This window comes from Ursus maritimus, unplaced genomic scaffold, assembly GCF_017311325.1.
Source record: "Ursus maritimus isolate PB19 unplaced genomic scaffold, ASM1731132v1 scaffold_1, whole genome shotgun sequence".
In the NCBI taxonomy this organism is placed as follows: domain Eukaryota; kingdom Metazoa; phylum Chordata; class Mammalia; order Carnivora; family Ursidae; genus Ursus; species Ursus maritimus.
The window spans coordinates 37,454,792-37,474,591 of NW_024423343.1; the positions used below are offsets into that span (position 1 = coordinate 37,454,792).

At 32.2% G+C, this 19,800-nt stretch overlaps 1 protein-coding gene across 1 annotated transcript in view; it reads left to right on the forward strand.

Moving 5' to 3' along the window:
* Positions 1-19,800, forward strand: part of PGAP1 (post-GPI attachment to proteins inositol deacylase 1) — a 76,712-nt gene that overhangs the window by 48,890 nt on the left and 8,022 nt on the right. The window contains exons 14-26 of the mRNA XM_008687298.2: positions 1,017-1,092; positions 3,021-3,094; positions 3,201-3,252; positions 3,732-3,798; positions 4,204-4,312; positions 5,968-6,006; positions 11,125-11,218; positions 12,973-13,063; positions 13,711-13,908; positions 15,127-15,262; positions 16,527-16,577; positions 17,582-17,769; positions 19,023-19,127. Of these exons, the coding sequence (XP_008685520.2) occupies positions 1,017-1,092; positions 3,021-3,094; positions 3,201-3,252; positions 3,732-3,798; positions 4,204-4,312; positions 5,968-6,006; positions 11,125-11,218; positions 12,973-13,063; positions 13,711-13,908; positions 15,127-15,262; positions 16,527-16,577; positions 17,582-17,769; positions 19,023-19,127 (1,280 nt within the window). The remainder of the gene's footprint in view (positions 1-1,016; positions 1,093-3,020; positions 3,095-3,200; positions 3,253-3,731; positions 3,799-4,203; positions 4,313-5,967; positions 6,007-11,124; positions 11,219-12,972; positions 13,064-13,710; positions 13,909-15,126; positions 15,263-16,526; positions 16,578-17,581; positions 17,770-19,022; positions 19,128-19,800) is intronic.

The window sequence follows — 19,800 nt, forward strand, 5'->3', positions numbered from 1 at the left end:
TTTTATTCCTAACATGTGTACTGTAGTCAGATAGCATTTTCCCACATCTATTTTTAACTTTCAGAAACAAAAGATCCACCCAAGAGGCAAACAAAATAACATTGCTTCAAGTACAGTCCAAGGTGTACTTCTTAGAAAAGCCTAGGATAGACCTCACTGGCTTTCTGCTTCCTGTAGACAGCAAGCTACTTGCTAGCTACAATTAGGCATCAGATTAATTTGTTCTTCAGCTCCGTTAGATCAAAGTAATTTGGCTTCTTTGTGGAGATTATTTTAATGAAACCATTCTTATTGCAGACAGCTTAGGGCAAACTTCTTATGTCATTGTAGAAATGTTATTACATACGAAATGTCGTTACAAAACATTGTAATTATACAGATGTCACATTTTAGTTTTACTTTTTTTGAGATAGCATTTCTTTTTCTTCATACATAGTAAACCTTTTTTTCCATTTAATCGAATCACTGTTCAGCTTGAAATAATTGTATACAAATAAATTTAGCCATCTGTAGATGAATGGCAGTATGTCCATCTCCAAGTCTTTTGTAGTCTAATTAGAGTGTTGGAGATACATAATTAATATGGGATTTTTAAAAGTAAATGTAACAAAATTGTATTTCTTTTTGACTCAAAGTATCGAGAAATTTTTAATCTAAATCTCTAATCTTGAGTTAACTTTGATTCTTAATGCTTTGATCCATCCTTTAAGGTTCCTCTTCTACAAACACCTAAAACTAGCTGGAAGGAAACTGGACTGTTCATCAGCTGTTGTACAAATGATCCTCCAGTAATTTGTCTATTAGGTTAAGCCCTTTCACCAAATTTTCTTAGCTTAGCATCTCTCTTTGAGTAATTGCCATCTAAGTATAGCCAGAGTTAGAATATGATAGGTAATAACTTCTGCAAGGCTCAAGTTTATTTATAGACTTTTATTTTCCACTCAGACATCAAGTGAAGATATTTTACTATAAATGTTATTCTATTTTTTCCTAAAAATCAATGTTTTATATTTTAGTTTGTTGTAGATTGTGAATTCTTTAAAAAAGAGACAAGATCCATTCAGCTTCCTGTAACTCATCTTTTTTCCTTTGGTAAGTGCTTTGATTTTGGAAGTCTTAAGAATTCCTTTTCTTTTTTTTTTTTTCCTTTCTTTTCTTTTATTTTAAAGTAAGCTCCACACCAAGTGCAGAGCCCAGAACAGGGCTTGAACTCAGGACCCAGAAATTAAGACCTGAGCTGAGATGAACAGACGGACAGTCAATTGACAGAGCCACCCAGGAATCCCAAGAATTGCTTTTATTTTTAATAGAGTGCTTATTTATTTTGCCAGTCAGTTGCAATAATGAAAAGCCTATAACATTAAAAATTGTGTATTTCAAGTATAGTTCTTTGAATAACCATATAATGTAGTCCAGTGGTTTAATCGTTATTTAATACTGGGCCAGACGTCACTTTCTGAGAAGTGAACTTTAACTTTCTCCCTGGTCATATACATTTGCAAGTAATTGTGTGTGTGTGTGTGTGTGTGTGTGTGTGTGTGTGTGTGTGTTCTTCCATGAATTTATACTACATGTTGGCCCTTTCAATAAAATGTTTATTATAAGGTATAAATTGCTGTCTGCCCCATGGAAGTTTCAAGATTTCTCTAAATATTTTTCCCATTTTTTTATTGTGGTAAAATACATGTAATTAAATATGCCTTTACATTTTATTTTGAAATATTTTTGAGCACTGAGAACAGTTACAGAAAGAGCACAGGCTTTTATATCCTTCACTCACCTTAACATAAACAATGCAGTTGTCAAAACTAAGAAATTAGTATTCATACAACACTATTAAGTAAATTACAGGCTTTATTTGGTTTTCATCAGTTTTTCCACCAGTGTTCCCCGGGTTCCCACATTGCATTCAGTTGTCATGTCCTGTTCATCTCCTCTAATCATTGATAGTTCCTCGGTTTTTCCTTGTCTTTCATAACTTTGGCATCTTTGGAAAGTACTTGTCAGTTATTTTGTAGAATATCAAATACTGGATATGTCTTATGCTTTCTTATGATTTGATTAATGTTGTACATTTTTAGCAAGAATATTGCCAGAATTATGCGTACTTCTCATTGTATCCTGTGGTTGGACACATGATATCACTATGTCTAATTACTACCAGTGTGAACTTGATTACTTGGTTAAGGTAGTGTCTTCTAGGTTTCTCCACTGTAAATTTATTTGTTTCCTTTTTCTATTTAATAAATGTGTTGGGAGAGCTACTTTGAGAATGTTTAAGTATCCTTTTATCTTCAAAATAACCCACTAATGTTATCATCCATTGGTTCCTCTAGTCTGAGGCAATTATTACTGGTATTCTATATTTATTGGAATTCTTGTGAAAGGGAAGTTGTCCCTTCTCCATTTATTTACTTAATTTTTATTTATGTCAGTATGACTCATGGATATTTATTTTATTCATTGGATTATAATTCAATATCATTACACTTTTTTTCTTAAGTTGTTCCAGCTTTGGATATTGGGAGCTCATTTTAGGTTGGCTCCTTGACCTTTTGACATGGCCTATCATTAAAATATGTATTTTTTAATATTCTGTTTGTGAAAAGAATCTGTTACTTGAGAGCAGAAACTTTTAGATTTTTATCCCTCCCCCACTTTTGGGGGGGCGGGGTGGTAAGAAAGATACTCAGAACAAAACAGAAATGACATGTCTGAATCACCCATCTCATTAAAGATAGCAGACTTATAAAGTGAAAGATCTACCAAGAAAGCATACCTATTTGAAATTGAAAATATGTACTTGACTTTTTAAAATACATACATTATAAATGTTGTCCAGAGTTTATTGAAAGAGGATAGGATTTTTAGGAGTTCACTCTTCCATACCAGAAATGAAAACCTATAAATTCTTTTTTAATATTAAAATGTATTAGCATTAGTTAAACATTGTTAAGCAATTAGTAATTCTTAAAAAACCATTTGGTATTCTAAGTAATACAGTACTTTCAATTCAACAGGACTGTCTTCAAGGAAAGTGATATTAAATACAAGTGGGCTGTTTTATAATATAGAACTTCTAAACTTTGGACAGGTAATTATCATGATTATAACAAGGATTTGATTTTACTGTTTAGTTAAGCAAACAAATAAACTTTTGTTTTCTTGTTTGTTTGTTTTTGTGGTCAAACTCTTACTAGATATACCAGGCTTTTAAAATCAACGTAGTAAGCAAGTGCTCAGGAGTCAAAGGTAAGTGTATTTTCTGAGAAGAATAGTATTGTCATTTGAAGAGTCAATAGGTCTTCACTTGAATTTTCTATAATACTTATTTATTTTATGTGAATCAAAATTAAATATATGATAATAGAAAAGCTGTCTGTATTTCCAAGATATTTAACATAGACCCTTTCTTAACACTAAGCATCTTCAACTGTATCAATTTATCCACATTTAAAAAATACTCTATATATTTTTTATCTCATTATAGTAGTAATTCAGATTTAGCTGTTTTACCAATTTCTTAATACTTTCCATGTGCTCTAATATCTCTTGTAAGTCTAATTAAACATTATTATTTAATAATTCTCTAATTTTTAATGTGATCTTACCCTTACTGGTTATTTTTTATGAAATGGGTAATTGTGTAGTTAGTTAGGTATTATAGTAGATTATGTAACATTTAGTGTCACATAACGTTAATAACACATATTGCCTTTATGTTTCCACAGAAGAAATAACTAGTATCTATAAACTTCATATTCCTTGGTCTTACGAAGATTCACTAACTATTGCACAGTAAGTATATGAAAAAATTTATCTTAAACTTTGGTCATTTTGAATAAATATATTCTATTTAGTTTATTTAAATCATAGTGAAATTTTAATGAAACTATTTAAGTACCTCTTAATAAAATGTAACTATCTTTTAGGTAGCACTGTGCTCATAAGATAATATTATAAGATAATGTGTATTCTTACCTAAATGATCTAGAACTTAAACATTGCTTGCTTGGAGCATCAACCCTTCCTAGACTGTCCTCCAGCAACTGTGATGCAATTGGAAAAGTGTCCACCTATAATAATGTCTCTGGCGTCTGTCTTCCTCTCCATTATTTCATTGTATTGTGCGAGGATTGACTTAGCATTCGTTATTTAACAACATTTTGTATTCGAGAATTAATATTTAAGTTATCTTTTCAGGGTACCGTCTTCCACAGAAATTTCTCTGAAACTCCATATTGCTCAACCAGAAAATGACAGCCATGTAGCATTATTAAAAATGTATACATCTTCAGACTGTCAGTATGAAGTAAGTTGCAGTTTGCTTAATTTTTAAGATTTAGTTATAGAATAAACAGGAAATATATTTTTATATTAGGCTTAGATATATGGCAATGTGGAGGCCAATAAATATATGAAATAGACATTTATGATGCTTTAAATATTCTCCATTTTGCTTGTTAGTACCACATCATTATTTCCTCAGCAGGACCATTGAAAGTATACATCTTAATAAGTAATAGAAAATAAAATTGAGACTATAGATTAACCTTCTAAGTTTGGAAGCCCAAAGTCCAAAATTCTCTATAAATTGAAGAATATCATGCAATGAGCTGACGTGGCTTTATTGCAATAATTGACATGATGTATATTGGTTTCCAGCTCCACTGGATAAGCGTAAGAATCTTCTTTCCTTTTCACTAGCTTTTTAAATCTCTGTTAGTCATTAATATGTGCAGTGTAGTATGCCTGCTGTGTTTGTTTTACAATCACAGTACAACTCTGTTCCAAGAGAAGGGAAATGGACTTGGGTAACATTTATTCTTATGGATTCATGAACTACAAGAGCCCCTCTGTATCAGAACATCCCAGGTTCTAAGGATTCCAAATTTAAGAGATTATACATTTTAATGGCAGTTTCTGATTTATGTGAAATATCTTCTTTCTATTCAATTCCTTTAAAAACCTTAAGTATTTGGATTCTTCATTAGAACTAACTTTCTTGGGGTGGACTAAAATTGGTAGGTCAGACTGTTCGTTAGCAACAAGTTTTAGTTGGACCTAAATTATAAGTTATTTTGGATTTCATTGTATTTATTAATGCTTTGATATCTTGCTTTCTGTTTCTAACACTGAAGGACTTTGTAGGGCTGAAATGGTTTTTAACATGTGCCTTCATATTTCTAATAATGATAGCAAGAATTGCATTAACAACTTGGCTCCAAATACTGCACACTCTCGAAAATGTCCATGTTTTTATAAGTACTTTCTGTTTTTTAAAAAGTATTTTGAATAGTCATTTTATAATTTCTGTATGAAATATGTATTTCCTTTTCCTAGACTTACTAATATCAAAAAAGATGTATTTATATTAAAGATAATTAAAGATAAATTTCTTTTTAAACTGTTGTTTTGGCTTAAATTTTACCAAATATGCTCTGTTTGTTCCTGGTCTTATATCCTTTGAAACTTGTTTTTATGAAATTTACTCAGAAGTGCATTAGCTTAACTCTACTTAGTGCTATACAGTTGTAGGTTTGAGATTTTAAGATACTAGTTATATAGTAGGCTTATTTGCCTTTAATTGTTTAGCAAACATATGTATTGCTTCTGAACTCAGTCATTCAATCAATTCCTTTAGCTTGTGTGACCTGGTACTAACATATTCTGGTTAATCAAATATTCTAGTTAGTAAATGGTTACCACATGTACCATAGCATTCATCCAGTTGTCGAAGAATTAGAATCCAGGAAAATATACTGAACAATAAAACTACACTTAATACAAATTAAAATTTGTGGTTCAGAGGATTCTTATAGGACCACAAATGCGTTTAGGTTGATCATTGTTAAAAAATTAATGATTATGCTTAGAGATGTTGCAGAAGTGCTCTGTTTAGTAAAATGTAAACTAGAAGGCTTTAGGAGAAATAACCTTTTTTTTTTAATGATTATTTTAAACTAGGTGACAGTTAAGACTTCCTTTTCACAAATACTTGGACAGGTAAGTGATTCCTGATTGATTATTGGTTGCCTTGTGAATAGATACTATAAAGCAAGAGTTGCAAACTTTTTTCTGGAAAGGGCCAGCTAATAAAATATTTTAACAAACCACATATGGTCTTTTGCTGCTGCTACTGCTGCAGCTTTTCTTTCTTTTTCAACTTTCTCCTTTTCCTTCTTTTTCCCACTTTAATAAAATCCAAAAACCATTCTTGGCAGACAAATCATAGTTGGCCATGCCTGGCTTTAAGGTGATACTTTCATTCCTAGAAATGAGAGCTGATTCCTGATTCTTAAATTAGTATTTTTGGCTAAATGAATGTCATATTAAGATTTCATGTTGCTCATACTATGCTATAATTCATAGTCCAGTAAAATTTGTAGGCTCTGTCATATAAACGAACATTTTCAAATAACTTTTTATATTGTATGTGCTTAGTTTGTAAAAATAAAAAGTAAATTATATTAAAAATAAAGAAGTTGAAATACTTTAAATGCTTTTGGGGAGTATCTTTCTGTAGTTCATAAGCAAATAGTGTTACAAAAATAATTTATCAAGTAGTAGAAATACTGAAGTATTACTCAAAATCATTATAATTTGCATAATTGTATAACCTGGGCATAAATAATAATATTGATTAGTCAGAAAAATTATATACTAGTTTTAAAATTCTATACTATACTAATTTAAAATTTTTGTTGTGGCATTGCATAGCAGAATTTTTAAAATTCCTTTAATTTTGTAATTACAAAATGCACAAATCAAAATTAAATCAGAAATGTTTTAATGCATTATCTCACTTGATTCTCACAACAACCTGGTGAGAACTAGATTGTGATTATTATTAAATTTGTGAACATAAGAAATTCTAAGTTCATGTGTAAAATGTGCTACATTAGAAAGAGAAGATTAAATGTTGGTATAAATTGGAAAGGTAGCACCATGGGTAGTTACAGTAAATTCTCTAGCTTGTTAAGGGCCTTTTTAAAGAAAAATTGCAAGGGGGTAGGTGAAAAAAAAAGAAAAATTATGTCTTGGAATATAGGGGAAGAATTGATGCTTTGTATTTTTAGTATGTCCAAAAGGCATGTTACTGTACACAGTGGTATGGGCTGAAGATATAAGATATGACTTATCCGTATCATCCCTGGGGCTCATAATTCAGATCAGTGACAAAAAAAGTCAAGTTAGCTTGATACTTGATAGCCAAGCGTAATTATATGTCCACCAAAGCAGGCCATACTAATATTCTTGTTTAGGCATGGAAATTTATCTAAAAAACAAGATATGTAGGTGTTATAGGATTAAAGGTGGGTACTTCCTTAAATTTCAAAGAATTTGTGGTAATTAAGTCCTTCCCAATTGCTGAAAAGAAATGATGCTCTTCCTTCATGTTTGTTTAAAAATTTAGCTTGAGAACAGGAGAATGAATTGAAGTTGTATATATTACTCATCTTTTAAAAATAATACATATTTTTAATGTTGATGATTCAGTCAAAGAAGACTGAGAAGAGGAATAAAGAGAAACCACTTCGGAGAATCTTTAACCTTTGGTTAGATAATTTTCCATCAAATTAGTTTTTCTTTTTTTCTTTTTTTTTTTTTTCAGAAAAAGAAAAGAAAAGAATATTTACATATTCTTTAGTCTACTCTAATGGAAGAGGGCAAAGAATAAACCAGAAGTTACTTTCTCAAGAGAATAATATAAACTAGTAAATTCTTTCTATGTAGAAATGAAGTCTAATATTGCCAGATCTTTAGATTTTAAGAGAAACTGGAAGTCTAGATTTTTAGATAAAAATGTTTAAATTTTTTAATGTTGGCATCTAATTTGAAATATAAAGAAATACTGTGCCAAATACTAAACCAAATCAAGCATGTCTACAATTTGAGTATGTTCCGTAGTGGCCAGTTTATGATTGTTGATTTAGTTCTATGTTATACAAGCTGTATCTGTGGCCCAGTAGAATACTTAATACTCATAACAATGACAGTCATTACAAGGAACTGTCATGTTCAGAACACTGTATAGGAACTCTTAGAAGATCTCCAAAGACAGTGAAGAAGAGCATTAAAGGTTAATAATAACAGCTAATATTTTCTGATCACCTACCTGTGCCAGTTACTATTCCAAATGCTTTATATAACTGAACACATTTAAGCCTTAAACTTCCTGTGAGATAAGTGCTGTTTATCTCCATTTTATAGATAAAGGCACAGGGAGAAGGAATGGTAGAGAGTAACTTGCCCAAGGACACAGAGCTAGCTGGGGAGAGGCAGATCTGTAGTCTAAATCCAGGAGTCTGACTCTAAGCCTGCCATGCTGCTTAACTTAACTTCTGTACTTTTTTTTTTTTTAAGATTTATTTATTTGAGAGAGAGTGCGAGTGCGTGCACACACACACGCATAGGAGAGAGCTCAAGCAGACTACCGCTGAGCGCAGAGCCCCATGGGGACTTCACCTCAGGCTCAACCCCACGACCTAAGAGATCATGACATGAGCTGAAATCAGTCAGATGCTTAACCAGCTGAGCCAGCACCCAGGCGCCCCTCTTTCTGTACTCTTGATAACTAAAGTATGCTATATTTTCTACCATGTCATTAGCAGGCATTGAGTATCATGTAGTAATAGGTAGAAAAATGACTATTTCCCTTTCACTCAACTCCTCTCCCTCCACTCAAAACTGTAATTTTAAACCATGAGTATGGGCTATAAGTTTGAGTCTTTCTAATCAGTTTTAACCCAGAAATCAGTGAAGGAGCTTCAGGGAGATTTTGGACTTGAAATTTTACACACCATTTTGTGTAAGTATGTATTTCCATTGCTTTAATCAGATTGCCAGGAGAGTCTATATGTTTTCTTAAAAATTCTGTGGAATGTAGAACATGGTTTAAAGTAAATTTCCTTTTAAAATTTTAACATTAAAAGTTGATTACAGAGCAAAATAAACCTTTGTTAAAATGTTAACATTAAAGGAAGAGTTTAACACCTTTTTGTTATACATTTTTATACAAATTGGATCAGCTGAGAAGTGCCTGGGTGGCGCAGTCAGTTGAGCATCTGACTCTTGATTTTGACTCAGGTTATGATCTCAGAGTCTTGGGATCAAACCCTGCTTGGGATTCCTCTCCCTCTTCCTCTGCCCCTCCCCCCCAAATAAATAAATTTTAAAAAAAGAAATTGGATCAGCTGATAGAATGACTTAAGGCACTATAACATAAAGGTTATAAATTTAGGCTCTGGGTTAAATCCCATTCCACAAGATTCCAAAGACAGTGAAGGACTTAAAAGCTTAATAGTGGCATACCTTGGGAAAAGGGTCCATAGAGCATTGGTACTGTTTTGGTAGATGCAAGTGAAAGATTAGAAGTAAGTACAAGAAGAGGAGAAATAGTACAGCCCTTGAGTTTAGCTCTGAGAGAGAGGGGGAAAAAGTGGTAACTAGAGAGGGAAGTGGAGTGGAGGGAAGGGAAGGTGTTGTCATTGTTTTCAGGGTGAGAGACTTGAATTTGTTTGTCAGTGGCTAGGTGAGTAAATGAATGCCCTGGAATTTCATTATGTCATCTCTCCTTAAAACTGGAGTTTGAAGTTAAAGCACCTAATGATACCAAAGTATGAAATTGTTAATGAGATTACAGCAAAGTTACTACATTATAAACTCCTTAGACAGTGCTCACCCTTATATTCCCAGTGCTGAGCACATTGAGCCCAATAATAGATGATACTTTTTCTAAATTGGGAAAGATGGAGTAAATTTATATTTTCATAGTCATCTATGAATAATTTTTTAACTTTAGTTCCATTTACATAAAAACACAACTTAGCCCTGTTTAAGAAATATTGACACAGTTATACCTTGGAATTGTGAGTTTAGTTTCAGACCACCACAATAAAGCAAATATTGTAGTAAAGCAAGTCAAATGATATAAAAGTACATATAAAAGTTATGTTTACACTATACTGTAATCTCTTAAGTGTGCAATGGTATTATGTCTAAAAAAACAATGCATACCTTAATTTTTAGAACGTCATTGCTAAAAAATGCTAACCATTATTTGAGCTTTCTGTGAGTCATAATCAGTCATCATAGATCATCATAGCAAATACAATAATGAAAACGTTTGAAATATTGGGAGAATTCTCAAAATGTGACACAAAGTGAGCAAATGCCGTTGGAAAAGTGGCACTAATAGACTTGCCCAATGCCAGTTGCCACATACCTTCAATTTGTAAGATATTTAATTATCTGCAAAGTGCAATGAAGCAAAACAATAAAACGATGCATGTCTATAATAGCAGCTAGTATTTTTTGATAGCTTATCATGTTTGAGTTAATACTCTAAATGCTTTACACAAGTGAACATCCTTAAACTTTAAAACCATCTATAAGGTAAGTACTGTTATTGCCCCCATTTTACTGATGAGGACAGTAAAAGTTAACAAGTAACCTGCTTGTCTATTAACTTTTTTTCTTAAGATTTTATTTATTTATTTTAGAGAGTATGCACATGTGCAAGGGGCAAAGGGAAAGGGAAAGAGAGAATCTCAAGCAGACTCCGTGCCAAGTGCAGAGCCTGACATGGGGCTTGATCGTACCACCCAGAGATTATGACCTGAGTCAAAATCGAGAGTTGGATGCTTAACCAACTGAGCCACCCAGGCTCCCCTACTGTCTATTAGATTTTTAATTGTGAAAGTTAGTTGGGGCTCCCTGTGGCTGAATTTCTTCATCTGTAAAATAGGGGTAAGAATTACCTCAAAGGATATTTGGGAGGAGAGCATGAGATAATTCATATACAATGTTTAATATCATGCCTGGACCATATTAAATGCTCAGTAAATGTGCCTTGTAAAAAAAGTTTGTAGTATATGCTACTCGATTGTATATTTTTTTTGTTGCGCCTTTATGAAAAATTTTGATTACGTGTTTCTAATGTATTGTATATTCTTTATCTTTATTTTACTTAGAGTTTTGATACCCATTACTGGAAGTACCTCTATGGCCATGTCAGGAAAGATATAAAGTGAAGAAAGACATTTTTATTTCATGTGAAAGTACATTTATTTCATTAACATGAATATTCAGAAGTTGCCCTTTGATTTGCCTGTTTTCTAGGTAGTTAGATTTCATGGTGGAGCTCTTCCTGCTTATGTTACATCTAGTATCCTTCTTGCTTATGGAGGACAGTTATACTCTCTTTTCTCAACAGGTAAGAATGTTTCTATTCCTTCTCTTTCTCTTCGTCCCTTCCCTCCTCAGTGCTTCATTACTCTCTCAAGTTCATAGGCGTTTCAGATTCTCTGGTTTTAGGAGATCCCCAAGAAGTTTCCTGCTTGGCTTTTCCATTGTAAACTTTTGTGCCTGAAGTTTTTTCCCCTCTACTCTAAGGATATCCTAAGAGGTAGGGTCTCCCTGATGGTGATCTTGTTCCCCATTCCATTCCTGGTACCTAACATAGTGTCAAGCACATAGTAGGCATTCAGTGTAATGTTTGGGCTGTATCCACTGTATCAGTTAGGTCCTGGCACACTGAATGGAATAATTGAGAGTTTATTTTAATGGAGGAACTACTTCAAAGATATGCATAGAGTTAAGGGAAACCAACAAGAAATGATTAAGTGCCAGATTAGCAGTAGAGCCATCTGATGCTTCTCAGTACTAGGGCAAGGGAGTGAGCAAGCCTAGAGAGCTATAGTAGAGGGCAGCATTACTACAGCTGCAGCCACTGTCAGCCTGTGGCTCAGCCGGGTGGAAAGGCGGTGGTGGTGGAGCGAATACATACATTAACCTTATTTCCTCTTATCAGTGCCTATCATTCATTGCATCTAAGTCAGCCTCTCAGAATTCAGAACAAAGTAAGGGTGGAGAATGGATCTGGAGAGGCAAATACAGAATATACACTGCATTGGACAAAACCTTCCCTAGAGTATAGCAATGAAAATAGTTTCCCAGGATCCTGCTTCATAAAGCCCTCACACACACTTGTTGGGCTTGGGTTGTAATCAAGAGAGACAAGAAATAGGAAAAGACAGTGGATCAAAATATATAAAAGTAGTCCGAAAATATCTTCTGCCGTTCCATCTTGCCAAATGCTTCTGCAGCTACTCACTTCCTTTCCATGACTTACAATTTCAAATCTGCTTTTAGTATTCATTTTAACCTTCATATACTGCTGTTGGGAATGTAAAATGGTATGTATAGATGCTTTGGAAAGTAGTCTGGCAGATATCCAAGAAAAATGTAAACATACCCCCACACTGAACTTGTGCACACATGTTCACAGAAGCACTATTCATAATATCCAAAAAGCAGAAACAACCTAGGTATCCATCAGCTGATAAACAGATAAATAAAATATGCTGATACATGCTACAACATGGATGAATCTTGGAAACATGCCAAATGAAAGGAGCCAGTCACAAAGGACTGTATATTATATGATTTCGTTTATAGAAAATGTTTGGAATAGGCCAGTCTGTAGAAACAGAAAGTAGATTAGTTGTTGCCTGGGAATAGGGAGACATTGCACGTGACAGTTAAGGGGAACAAAGTTTGTTTTGGGAGTAATGACAATGTTCTGAGATTGATTGTGGTGATGAAGGCATAATTGTGAATATACTTAAAACCACTGAATTGTGTATACTTTGAATGAATTGTGTGGTATGAGAATTATATCTCAGTGAGGTTGTTTTTTTAAAAAATCACCTTTGGAGCTTTGTGAAAATACAAATGGTGAAACCCCAGCATTGGCTTCCTGAAGTTGTTTCACAAGTGATTTGTGTACTCTTATGTAAGATCTATTAAATTACAGTAATTTTTAATCTGTGAAGAGAGTCTTTATGATAATAATGACCCTTGCTTTCTCTGACATGAAATATGTTGCTCTTACAATGCAGTCAGTATATGATATGACTCATAGTTACTATGAATTCTTTACTACACATAATTTTTTTTAATCACCAGGTCATTGCTTAGAATATGCTATTATGTTGGATAAAGAAGCCAAGCCATACAAAGTTGATCCTTTTGTAATTATGATTAAGTTTCTGTTGGGGTAAGTTTTATTATCTGTGATAATGATTTTAATTATTTTACATATATGAAACATGTTTGGCCCCATAATGAAATATAAATATTTATACAAATATGGCAATTGTCTTGTTTTATTAAATGGGACTTTTCTCTTAGGCAGAGGTCTAATAGGTGTATCAACATTTACTTTAATGCTATAACCATTTCAAAAGTAATTATAGAAATTATATATATATGTATCAATTATAGAAACTTAGTCTGTAAATACACCAAACTTCTAACATTTGCAAAGGGATGCATATGGTCCATAATCTTTGAGTATCCCAGATTCATGAGCGCAAACTGTTATAGGGTATTGGTGAAACGGTTACAACTAGCTGTTGGTTTTCTAACTTAAAAAAAAAAAAGACGCCTTATTTATTGCAAGGATCAATAGAGAGCGATGGAACTGCTTTAAGACTCAGGACTCATCAGTAGCCTCACTTGGAAGATAAATGACTTGTTCTCTACAAGATATTGAAATTTGTTTTTCGGTATAATTACGAATTGAGTTATCATGGAACTTTGGGGACTCTAGTGAATGGTCAGACACCTCAGATATTAAATCCTTGAATGTCAGTTGTTGATTTTTTTTTTTTGCTTTTATTGTATGTTTTCTTTTATCCACAGATATAACTGGTTTAAGGAATTATGGGATGTGTTAATGTTACCAGAATTAGATGCCATCCTTTTAACTAGTCAGAGTATGTGTTTCCCCCTTGTATCCTTGATTCTTTTTCTGTTTGGAACATGTACTGCCTACTGGGGTGGCCTACTTTCTTCTACATCTGTGAGACTCCTTTCTTCATTGTGGCTAGCTTTGAAAAGGTAAAGAATGACTGAAAGCTTTCTTACTGTTCTTAAAGAAAAAACTATATTTTGATAGGGAACTTCAAAATTAATTGACTTTCACTAAACTCTAATTTCTAAGGAAAGATGTATAACTAGAAAAATATGGGTTAGTGTTCAAAGTTTTGTCTTTGTTAAAGATAATCATTTAGGAGCACCTGGCTGGCTCAGTCAGAAGAGCGTGCAACTCTTGATCTCAGGGATCATGAGTTTGAGCCCCACATTGGTGTAGAGATTACTGAAATAAATAAAAACTTTTATTTAAAAAAAGATAATTTATTGCAAGTTAAATGCTACATTTGAATTTGAATTTAATGCCAAGAGTTAATCAAAAAAGTTTGACAGAGGGTTGCCTTACTGTCTCAGTCGGTAGAGCATGAGACTATTGAACTCAGGGTCATGAGTTCGAGCCCAGCACTGGGAGTAGACATTACTTTAAAAAGTGACAGATTACAGAAGTATTTTTAATTTTTATGATTGTAAATCTTTTGAAGGAGGAAGTGTTTCTCTGGCAATGCTTTTATATGTTGACTTTCAGTCAAACCTGAGAGCAGGAGAATTCCAATGAAGATACTTAAGATCAGATTAGATGAAATGCATAAAAATTCCAAAAACATTGCCTAGAGTTTTATTTTGGACCAAAAGACAAAGTTTAAAGTTACTGGTAGGCTTTTTCTGGTAAACCACTGACCTTGTTTCTATTGCCTCTGCTCCTCACCAGACATGTTATGTGATTTACTGTCACAGAGGGGATTATGGTGTGATGCTTTTTCCTTCACCTTTCTGAGGTGCTTCTGACACTAATAGCATCATAAGTCTGAGTGATCTCGAGACTTTAAGAAATAGAAAACTGTTTTTCCTCCTATCAAGATTGGAAATATATGGCACAGGACCTATAATTAATGATTATTTTTAGCAACATTTTTTCTGTGTGCAAATATCAGCCATAGTGTATCTAAATGGAAGAGGAGCTATCCCAGTGTATTACAGAATATACAAATATATGTCATCCCTTGCATTTATGAAAAAATATTTTACTGCTTACCTTATGGTACTTGCATATTAATAAGCAGGACGGCCTGGCACAGTACTGTATTGTTTTCTTCCTTTTTTTTTAATGTATTGTTTTCTTTTTAAATGTGACTATGTAAATAACTGATAATATACTTTTAAAAGCTTTATTCTTGTTTTGTCCAGGCCCTCTGAACTTCCTAAAGATATCAAGATGATATCAGTAGATTTGCCCTTTTTGACAATTGTTTTGATCCTCGTTAGTTGGACAACTTGTGGAGCATTTGCCATACTGCTTACTTATCTTTATTATGTGTTTAAGGTATGTCACATTGCTGAAGTCAGAATGGCTGGGCTTTGTTTCAGGTAGACATAGAATTTCCTGCAGGTGTTTTTAACAAAAATTTTAATTATAGCTGCAGTAACCTGTTATTTAAGGTTTAAGTGTAGAAGGCTTTTTTTTTAACATCTTAGTTATTTAAAATACATGGTTAAACTATAGAGCTAAAATTACTAATTTGAGTTCAGTTAGTTTATTTTTTAAAAAAATTAAAAGATGGGGAGAATATATAATCTGTTTCACAATGCTTCTTGCTCTTGCAAGTAATGTTAACTTTTTAAAAAACATTTTACTAGAGCAGTTTTTATTCACACCTCCCTTTGAACATGGGTAATAGACAAAAAGTTATGTCAGTGGGATCAAACTATCAATTGTGCTGACATAATGTAAAATATTACAGATGTTGCTGGAGAATCAGAAGACAAAAATAATTAGGCTGATAATTTTACTGAGGAAGTAAAGAACACTTCCAAGAAGGCTGATAGCTTTGCAGGAAAATCTAGGTTATACAACGGGATACTCTCCACCTTAAACTTAGGTAGAGACAGTTGATACCAGAATGGATAATCATTTTTTTCTTTTTTAAACAAAGGTTTATTTACATCTGCTTTTAACACTAATATATGCACATTATAGATTATTTTCAATTTTCCAAGGGAAATTTATGTCCATCAGAAAAATCTGTTTACTACTTTGATTTATAAATATATTTTTAGCTTTTTAAATTGGATATTTCAAATAATTGACTCAATAAGTAAAACTTTCTCAAATACTTAGCTTAAGCAAACCTAACAAATTAAACCTAAAGATTTTCTGAGGTTCTTGTAAACATTTCACTACCATATATAATTGAGTTCAGATTTTCAAAAATTGAGAATAGGTAAGACATGTTAAATTCTTTATACTGTACTGAAGATAATCAAATATTTTACGGGACACTAAGTTGCTAGAGCAAAGAATTATTCAAACATAGATTCTCAGAATATAGAAGGTATAGCAATATATCCTAGACCCCATCATAGTCTGGAAGTTTGTATTATTTTGTTTCTGTTTTTTAATCCGTAATAGCAAGCATGTGTAGTTACTATTACCTTTTCTGAAAGAATATTTATAAATGTTTAAATGTACTTTTAGTTATTTAGATTTCCTTAAATTTCAGATTACAGTGTTTCTCAGTTGTAATAAAAGTGGGTTTTTTTTGTTTCAAAATAAAAGTGAAATTAAATAGTTTTTTCTTTTTTTCTAGATTGTTCATCTGCAAGCCAGCCTAACAACTTACAAAAATAGCCAGACTGTGGTAAGTTTTATTTTTGAAACTCTACATCACTTTAATATAAAAGAATATGGAAATGAAAAAATTTTTTTAAGTTAGGATTTTACAGTGTTTAAAAAAGGTGTCATGAATTTAAGTAACTTTAAGAAAAGTGAACCTAGGGGCACCTGGGTGGCGCAGTCGTTAAGCGTCTGCCTTCGGCTCAGGGCGTGATCCCAGCGTTCTGGGATGGAGACCCACGTCAGGCTCCTCCGCTATGAGCCTGCTTCTTCCTCTCCCACTCCCCCTGCTTGTGTTCCCTCTCTCACTAGCTGTCTCTCTCTCTGTCAAATAAATAAATAAAATATTAAAAAAAAAAAAAAAAAGAAAAGTGAACCTAATAGACTTAAATTGTCTTATTTTATTTATGTTATGTTTATGTTTTATGTTTAAAATAACTTATGTTATTTTATTTTATTTTTTATATTTTATTTTATTTATTTTATTTTATTTTATATTTTATTTTATTATTTTATTTTATTTTATTTTTTTTATTTTATTTTAATTTTATTTTATTGTTAGAGAGTATGCACATGGAGGGGTGGGGAGTAACAGGGAGGTGCAGACCAGAGAGGGAGAGAGAATCTCAAGCCCCCAATGCAGGGCTTGATTTCACAACCAGAGATCATGACCTGAGCCAAAATAAATAGTTGAACACTTAACTGACTAAGCCACCCAGACACCCCTGTCTAATTTTAATTTGATCTTTATCAGTGCTTATGTCATTTTTATTGTTATAAATTATCTTTTAAATTTTAAGTAATTACTTAGAGGATATAGTCTCAGCAATGGAAATAGCAAGTCAAGGAATAAAAATTTTATAACTAATAACTGCTTTAAATTACATTGAGCAAGGTAGTTTCAATATTTTATATCAGTTTGGCAAAAGAAAGATGTGGTTATTTAGCTATTAAATAATGGAGTATGATTCTGAGTAAAATAATAAAGTCAAATTTTAATGTTAGTATTTTTATTTTATTGCTTTAAAGAATCCTAAACACTCTAGAAGAAGTGAAAAAAAATCAAATCACCATAAAGACTCTACAGTACACCATCTTCGTTTATCTGCCAGTGATGCTGAAGATAGTCTTCGCATGCACAGTACTGTGATTAACTTATTAACATGGATTGTATTACTCAGCATGCCGTCTTTAATTTATTGGTTAAAGAATCTCAGGTGTGTTTTATTTATATAATTATAACTTTTGTGCTTCAAACATTAAATATCTGTAGGTAGAGACTTACCAGATTCCTAATGATCCATAAAACTTCTTCAAGAGTAGGAAGCTATGTATCACCTGAAATTTGTTTTTAATACATTGACATTTTTTCCCTTACTATGAGAATATAAACTTCCTCAAAATCTGCCCAAAAGAGGGAAGTGTATTTTATTTATTTTACCTTTAACCTTCTGTGAGTCTAGATATTATGTGAAAATGTGCTTTATTTTGTTGACTTAGGTATTCATGATGCTACTGCTTTAAGTATTTTTCAATTCATGATCAACTTTATGTTTTCTTAAATTTGGAAGGAAGAAAATGCTTACATTTAAAAAGATTAGAAATAAGGGAAAAAAAAGTATAGTTTTCTAATTATCAAACATTGAACTAAAATAAATGACCAGCTGTTTTACTATTGAAAACCATTTTTTCTTTGCCACGTGATAATTGTTCTAGTTTAAACAGAGTGTGGAAATGCCCTCTAAGATAATTTCTAGAATATTTAGTTACTGTTAAATAATAAAAAAAAAAAAATAGGCCACCTCATCCAAATAATAATTGATCCCCTATCAATAATTGTTTTCAGAAATAATATAAAAATTTCAAATTATCTAAATACTGGAGGTATTTTTTTTGAAAAGCCAAGTAAGTTTGATTAAATTAGATCAACAGATTATGAGATGTTAATATACTTCCTTTGTCCCTCATTTTAGTCAAGATCCAGATTTTTGTTCACAGGTTTGGGGAGAAATTATTTGAGGATCATGAATATATGATTCTGAAAGGCTAGAGATGCCTCACCATAAATGCCAGAGATGAGAACTTGGATTTTTAAAAATAGGGACAATTGCTTTATATCAGCCTCATTTTCTTCATCTTTTTTTTTTCCTAGAGCAGACTTAATATATTTTAAATAGTTTGTTTTATGAAAACATTTCTATATGAGCTTTCAGGCATATACTTATTAAAAGGAAGCGCTTCTATATTGGATATTTTCACTTCCTTTAGTAGTTCCTGAACATAATTCTCCATATAAAACCTTAGGTGTAAAGATAATATAACAAAAATTATTTATCAAAGATTTCATGAGCTGTTTAGAGCTCTCATCATATCTATGGACTATTTTGAAATTAATTTATTTGATTCTGATTATTTAAAATGATTGGGTGTGCTTTGTTGATTTATGGGGTTTTTTTTCTCTTTGATATAGGTATTACTTTAAACTTAATCCTGATCCGTGTAAACCTTTGGCATTTATCCTTATTCCAACTGTGGCAATTCTTGGAAATACTCATACTGTTTCAATAAAATCCAGGTATAATAGTTTAATCTTTCTTTTTCTCACATCTTTTCCTAGTCTTAATCACTTTCCTTTATGTCTGAAATATGTTCTTTATGTCTCAATATTTTAGCTATATCTAAATATTTGACTAAATATTATGTCTAAATATTTTGAAATATATTCCTAAAGCTAAAGCTGTCATCGTACAGTAATTATGGTTTGTATGCAGGTATCATTTATATGTAAGTATATTTTATTTGTTTTCTTAATTACGAGTTTTACTCATTAGGATATAATAATGTTTTTTTTTTAATTTAGCTCTTAAAAGATATGATGTCTAATAAGATTTGTTTCCAAAAAGTACAGAAGGAGTGATGTGGATAGGATTATAGATGAAGTAAGATTGGCCATGACTTGATTCCTTTTGAAGTTGGGTGATGGGTACATGAAGTTCATTACACTGTTAGTTCACTTATATATATGTTTAAAGTTCTCTATAATAATATTTGACTTTTCGTTGATTGATTTGGTTGTTTGCTCTAGGAGACTGTTTTCAGTTGATTTTGGCAGATGTTTACAGATACTCTAGAATGGAAGCCGACCTGAGGTTTAAATCTTGGCTCGGCCATTTAATACCTCTATGTCCTTAGATAAATTTCTTAACCCCTCTTATCCTCAGTTTCTCTGTTTTCTGAGTAAAAAGGTA